Source organism: Tubulanus polymorphus, chromosome 11, assembly GCF_964204645.1.
Source record: "Tubulanus polymorphus chromosome 11, tnTubPoly1.2, whole genome shotgun sequence".
Taxonomy (NCBI): Eukaryota; Metazoa; Nemertea; class Palaeonemertea; order Tubulaniformes; family Tubulanidae; genus Tubulanus; species Tubulanus polymorphus.
The window spans coordinates 11,898,636-11,905,959 of NC_134035.1; the positions used below are offsets into that span (position 1 = coordinate 11,898,636).

At 41.8% G+C, this 7,324-nt stretch overlaps 1 protein-coding gene across 1 annotated transcript; it reads right to left on the minus strand.

The window, feature by feature from the left end:
* Window positions 1-950: 950 nt before the first annotated feature.
* Window positions 951-6,800, minus strand: LOC141913115 (TIP41-like protein). The gene is made up of 2 exons (XM_074804570.1): window positions 6,695-6,800; window positions 951-5,681 (listed from the first exon to the last, which is right to left on the minus strand). The coding sequence occupies exon 2, from the start codon at window positions 5,601-5,603 to the stop codon at window positions 4,740-4,742; it is 864 nt and encodes a 287-aa protein (XP_074660671.1). The 5' UTR covers window positions 5,604-5,681; window positions 6,695-6,800; the 3' UTR covers window positions 951-4,739.
* Window positions 6,801-7,324: the final 524 nt, after the last annotated feature.

Sequence of the window (7,324 nt, forward strand, 5' to 3'; positions counted from 1 at the left end):
CTCTGATCACACGCCATTGAATAAACCAATTCCTGATAAATGAAAGAGAAACGTGCACTTAATTGATATAAAGAATAAATAGTAGGGTGGCTTATCGACAGAGTCATATAGATGATGTTTAAACATCGCTATAATAGCCGCGACCACACGACCACTTTTTGCCCGGAACAACATTGTTAACACGGTTGCTCAATGGACCCATGCCTGTTTGGCCGACCAAAACCGTTGGACCACGTCCGAGTCAAATTTTTAACACGGGTCAAATCATTGCGTGTGGTTCCGGACGTGACTTGCTTCGCTTAAAGTATCGTTTAGTATCGAGTGAGTGGTTTACGCGTGACTGACTCTCTGTGGGCCAAATTTGACTCGGGCATAATCTCCGCCGATTCGTCTCCCGAGATCGCGACCATCGAGTGCGTGGGGTAGGGTTCTTTCCTCGTCGCCTGTTAATATTGGCCGACTGGAACCAGTGCTTTTCAGTGGTGCCTTGTATCATAAATGTTATTTGTTTCATTGAAACGAATGCGAGATAAGGCTAAAAAATATTGATACCTTGTTTCTCCGCTCTGCTGAGCTTAAATGTAGACCCGGCCGGCCGCCTATCTACCCTATACATTACTTTTTTTAAAATCGTGATCAATTTTACCATAACAGACCCGGCCGCTATAGAAATGAACTGTTTATAAATTTTATCATATTTTACAAAAATGACCCGGCCGCTGCGGAGAAACAAGGTATCATTTTTGTTTAGCCTAATCATAGTTGATGTTGTACACGAGCGCATCGAAAAGATATTTCTAGCTGATTGCACTTTAACTGTAGTATTCCGAAATGAAAACCGAGAACGAAACGAAATACAAATACTTTTAATAAAAATTTTATTGGGGAAGCGATATACATATATACATCATGATTCTAAAAATAACATGACAGTAATGTATTTTCTTACGACACAATAGTACACAGAATGAAAATGTATATTCAGATACCTTAAAGGAGTATGATCATTACGTAAACATGTATAATATATAGTGTAAAGCTTTCCTGAGCTGAGGTCAGCGTACTAGTAGCTAGTAGTTGTACAGATTTTCACGCGTACTTATTTGTACAATGACGTCGTTTTTTGCATGTTTATCAACTGTTTTACACTTTCCGTCGACAACATTTAAGGAGATTTCGTTGTTAGAGCGGACGCGATTCTACACACAGAGTCATCACAACAAATTTGGACATAATAACATTCGTGGAACTAACGAAGATGCATTCGTGAATCTGCTGCCTGGAAATACCCCTTATAAACTTAGTGTTGTGCATCGTCTTGAAAGTGTGGCGCTGATAAAATTTCTGATGTATGGCGATTTTGTCAACTGGCTCAGGTGAAGCGAAGCCTGTATGATGAAAATGAGAATGGTGATAAAGTATCGAGTATCAATGAAAGGGGCGGGTTCAGGCTGCAGATTGATAGCTGTATCGGGGATAAATGGGATACGAGTTAGGTCTGTGGCGCATCTGGTCTTTAGCGCACAAAGTTTGCGAGACAGTCCTTAGGCTAAAAAAAATTGATACCTTGTTTCTTTGCTCTGCTGAGCTTAAATGTTGACCCGGCCGGCCGCCTATCTACCCTATACATTACTTTTTTTTTAAATCGTGATCAATTTTACCTTAACAGACCCGGCCGCTATAGAAATGAACTGTTTACAAATTTTATCATATTTTAGAAAAATGACCCGGCCGCTGCGGAGAAACAAGGTATCATTTTTGTTTAGCCTTACTTATATCCTGGTTATTATGTAGCGAGGTTACAACTCAGAAGAGTATCAAATTTTGAATTCAATAGCGCTGATCTGATATTCTTCTTTCAACTGTAATGTCCAAATCTAAATACAATAGGCTACAATACGCAAGAAGAAATGACAAAATGAGTCGATTCAGCTTCGACCTGACAATTATTTCAGTAAACCTCGCCTTACTCCCACAAACTGAGACCTTCAAAATTGAGCTGAAGTAAGCAAAGTTAAGGATAGGAATATAAGTTATGAAGTCACAAAAATTATTTTCGGCAATGTTCGAGTAAGGCAAGATTGACTGTAATTAATTTGTGTAAATTACTAATTCCGATTAGACTAAGCAGTAGATTTCGATGTCTGTTTCACAACACAGTTCAGTTACGACAAAGTTTGCCAAATGTTATCGGAATTTCAAAAGAAGCTTTTCAAATAAACATCTAATAATCGGTTAATTGCAATTACATAGAAAAACTTTTTCAGAATTTTTTTCAGATTTTCCGGCTGTTGTTCACGAATGAAAAAAATCATTCGTTACCCTACTCCCTAATGTTCAAATTACATAGCTAATTTACGAGAACAATTATTACAGTAGAACCCCAAGTCATTGTGAAATTGGACACAACAATTCATCAAATGCAGTAACAGGCCAGGAGCGGGTCAGGAGGCAAGGTCACTTAGATGGTCACACAGGCAATAATAGGTGTACTCCTGTACTGAAATGCGCACAAATTTTCTTTATTGACAAAATGAAAATTTTATGGGCTTGTACCAGCGTCGTAAGTCCCCCTGGATCCGCTCCTGGGCAAATTCTGTTCTAACACCATCCTTTCTAATGACAGTGCTCACCTTAATCACACCTCTAATAGCATTTCTGTTTTATGTTTGCCGTGTTTCTCGATGTATGCGCTAGGCTTTAATTTAAGTCTACATTTTTCTAAGAGCAAACAACTCCACAAAATAACTCCACAAACCCTCTATTACCCAAAATCCGATTATCCACCACCCTCAGGTTTTCTACCCGAATTTCGAATCCCTGATCACAAAAAAATTTAGTTCATCGTCGATTCAAATGGTGTTTTGTAAAGTCCGACACAAACGACGCGGGGAAACACGGAGACAGAAACATGTTTTCGAGCGTTTCCTCGCACCATTTGCGAGAAACACGGTTTCGGGAAACAATTTTCCCCGTGAGATCAAACATGTTTGATTCTGCGTTTCTCGTGTTTTCCCACGTAGTGTGCGCCATTGAGCTTTAAATCCGCCACCGAGACAACCCTCGATTATCCACCCATTATCCTGTAGCACCGTTGATTACACGCCACCGAGACATCGCCACATCAACAGCGGAAGATAACTGAGAGTTGAACGCACCATTCTTAACCGAATTCATTACAACGTCGTGTTTTTCTTGGTCCCAGTGTTTTCACAGAAGGCAGTGGGTAACAGGGACTACCACTTGACTTGACCTCTTTCACAAGTCACTTAATACAGACATTATTTGCTCAGTGCCTTACTTCATTTACTGAGAATTCATTTAAAATTTTTCTTTTGTTCTTCGGTGATCAAATATAAATAGCAGGATCCGATCTAAGCACTTGTCCGATTGCCTGGGACAAGTATATTATCATTTGGGCAAGTCGGTTATCATAATCACTTGTCCACCGGGCTAGTGCATTTTAATGTCTCAAAGCTTTTTCCCAATCGATACAACAGTTGGACTGCTTGTGTAGGGCAAGAATATCTTTGAGGGGGCAAGTAAAATCTCAGATATGTGTGATTTTTATTCCTTACATCGGACCCTGAATAGTGGCTCCAGACCGATACCTACCGAATACAACCATTAATATAACAAGCTAGTTTAATCAGAGGAGCAAAGATAATTACTTAAACCTTGTCTTCGATGGCCAAAACCGGAAACTCATCGAAACTCGATCGATCCAAATCATCGTCGATACGTTAAAATCATCATGAGCACATTTTAATCATTACTGCAGTAAACTCGGCCTTACTCGTGAAAACGATAGGACTGAGATCTGAGAAAAAGAGTAGACTCCGCTTGCCTCGGACCTACTGGGATAAAAAGAATATCTCTAAGGCTAACAAATTCAACGACAGCCTAAACAACGAAATAATACGTGAACAGTAGCATAGTAGAGGAAATTTATTTTTTAGATTTTGTCCGGGGCACGCGATAATCCGAGACAATTGGCTCCATTGCAAGCGGAAGCTACCGACAAAGGATTTTTAGAAGAATTTCTACAGTGAAACTTTGTAAAATTCCCATCTGGAAATAGGATTACTGAATTTATCAGGTACCCACAGCTGTCAACCTGTGAAAAGTGCTAAAAATATAAAGTTGATTTTCTTCAGAACATTTCATTGAGACATGAAAGAATATATTTGAAATTAATACCAACAGGACCCTTTTTCACATATCTGTACACACCACACAAAATAAATCAGTATTTTCGAAAACAAAGTAGTAACAAAACACGGAAAATCAGGAAAAGTGTTGACAGCTCCGGATACCGAGTTGAGAATTAGGCAAAATAGACGGTTTAGCCGAATCAAAAACCTTAAGGGATCATCAACTTATTACATACGCATAAAATTTGACTTTTTCCCTTGACTTTGAGAGTTGAAATTTACCTAAATACCAGAAATATTTCAGACAGTCCCTACCACCCTGCTTCAGTGTAAACAATTTTCAACTTTTTTACACTGAGGATAGGTGGTAGGAACCAAAAATAGTAACCGAAATAGTTCCGGTATTTTAAATAAACTTTTTAATCTTTCAACAATTGCCCGATTTTACATTCTTCGTTTCATCAGTTGCGTATCAGTATTGTGATCTTACTGATCCATTGAAAATCTTGAAGAGTTGAACAGTACCGAGTAAGGCGCAGTTTAGTGTATGTCGTACTATTGGAATAAACGGGAGATTGACTCGAGTTATTCGACCATGTTCTCGGTGGCCATCGAAACCGGCAAATCGAGAATGATCGGCAGGTCCATGCGTTCTATGCGTTCGTGCTTCAGTTTCAAATACGCCGATATCTCGTTCGGATCGGTGTACAAATGCGGCGGCACCATCAACTCGGCGAACGTGCTCTCGCGACTCGCGTACTCGCGCAGACAGAACGTGTTGCCGAACTCGTGATAAACGCGCGTGTCGTTGACGCGTATGATCACGTCGTCGACGCGCATGTAGAAACGCTGCAGCACGAAAAACCCCGACGGCATCACGCGTATTTTCACGTTCAGCGACGAGCAGCCGTTATCGGCGAGTTCGTCCTCGTAGAGCAACACGTCCGCGTAGAACAGAATCTTCTCTTTGACTTTCAGTTTTTCGATGTCGATACGTTCGGCGTTCTCCGAAACGAGAATCGGTACGGCGTCCGAGCCCAACAACGTGCCCGTGTAGTCCGTCGAGAACGTCCAGTCGAACGGCCGCACGACGTGGTGTATGTGCTCGCTGTCCGAGCGCGCTTTCAGCCACGCGTCCGAGCCGGCGACCTTCATCAGGTCGTGTTCGGCGTCGACGCGTTTCAACGCGTCTAACGGATTGAACTCGAAACCGAAGCCGTGTTCGTGCTGTACGCGCAGCACGTTGTCGGCGAACACCATTTCGGGAACCTGCGGCAACGCGAGCGATGACTCGAATTGTTGCCGATCGGCGCCTTCCGATTTGAGTATGTGGCCTTTGACGGCCGTGAAAGTCCACGGACCGAACTGATACTGATCGGTTTTCGGTTGAGCTCGTAACGCTGCTGCCATTCTGTTACTGCTGACACTTTTACCGCTCGTTTTGTACATGTCACTCGTTTAATGTGGAATGTGGTCGCTATTTCATTTCAACTCGCCGTCAGCCTCCGCCGCCGACACAGGACGTTTCTGAAAATAATCAATCGCGTAGAAATGTAAACGTTTTCAGTGCATCTACATCGCAGTGCGGTGTATAAATCAGCGATGGTGTTTGCTCGTATACAGTATTAACGATTTTAGTAATTAGTTTTTATCTCGATTGAAAGATGGCAGCACCTGTCAACCATAAGTGAAATCTATAGTTGTAACATGGCGTAGCTAGCATTATGTGTACCAATGATATATAGGCCTACCGCACTGTGGAGTAGACAGTAATTACTATGCCGAGTTGTGTAAGCATCGAAGTAGGTCTAAGCATCCTATAACATGCTAGGGCAACGTATTCTAATCAGAATCCTAATCTAGGCTTTGTCATATGGCTCATGACATCCCATCTTCACCCGTCAAGGGATTCGAACCCACTACGCTAAAGCTGTTCGTCGAACCCCTTGACCTCACGAGTCGTTGGAGTCGTTACTAGCCGACCAGAATCCGGTCGTACCAATCACAGCGCTTGTAACAAACGACTTTAGGCTTCTATTGGTTTTCCCGTTAAATGGACCAATCAGCGAACGTTTTATTGAACAAGGAAGTATTTCACAAATCGATATATGATGTCATGCGCAACAGCGCCAGTAATGAAATCACGCTTCGTGAGGCCAGGGGGCTGGTGGAAGTGAGTTCGGGAGTGATACCGGACCCCTGGCAAACGAGGATGATGAGCTAGGCCACCCGGAATGCTCTCAAGTCAGGTTGAAATAGACATTTTATTAGGCTCTATGCTATTTGTTATGTACATTAGTTTTTTAACTACAGAAATTATTTTCATTTTCTCCTTGAGGGAGATTTCTTTTTCTTCTATTATTCTAACACAGACGTGCACCTGCACATGATAATCCTCTCACGGGGGTTAAGCAGTAACCAGGTAACTGATAGATAAAACGGGTAACCCGTCCCGGTGTATTCCGCGCTTACATAGGGGCCTACGTAAATTGAGGCCTCTAAATTTCCCCCAGACCAACTCTGAGATGGTGCATACTGACCTTTTTATTTTTCACACCGAGTTGTGGATCTACAGAACTTTACTAACGAATGGGATTGGAAACAATGAAACATCATTCGGATATTAACAACAGTATGGGCGCCGCCATTTTCCTTTATTGACAGGTGGCAGCACTAGACGGTATTTAGTTTTTTATCAAACAAAAGTATGCGATTCTTAAAAAAATACGACTGTTCAAATGCAGATTTCCACTACATACTCGAGTCGATACGTTTGTAAAGCAGTAATAATACGGAATTATTCTTTAATAGATACAGGGTAAAACAAACTTGATTAGATTTTTCATGAGGATGAAGGGTGGCTCCGAAATCCTACAACGATCGAAATGTGCAGTGCATGTAACTGCGTTATTAACCAGGCCAACACTAGGGTAACTACGTTTATTCACCAGGCCAACACTAGGGTTACTACGTTTATTCACCAGGCCAACACTAGGGTTACTACGTTTATTCACCAGGCCAGCACTAGGGTAACTACGTTTATTCACCAGGCCAACACTAGGGTTACTACGTTTATTCACCAGGCCAACACTAGGGTAACTACGTTTATTCACCAGGCCAACACTAGGGTAACTACGTTTATTCACCAGGTCAACACTAGGGTTACTACG

Excerpts from the sequence above, each read along its gene's own strand:
- LOC141913115 (XM_074804570.1), bottom strand. The coding sequence starts at position 5,603 with ATGTACAAAACGAGCGGTAAAAGTGTCAGCAGTAACAGAATGGCAGCA.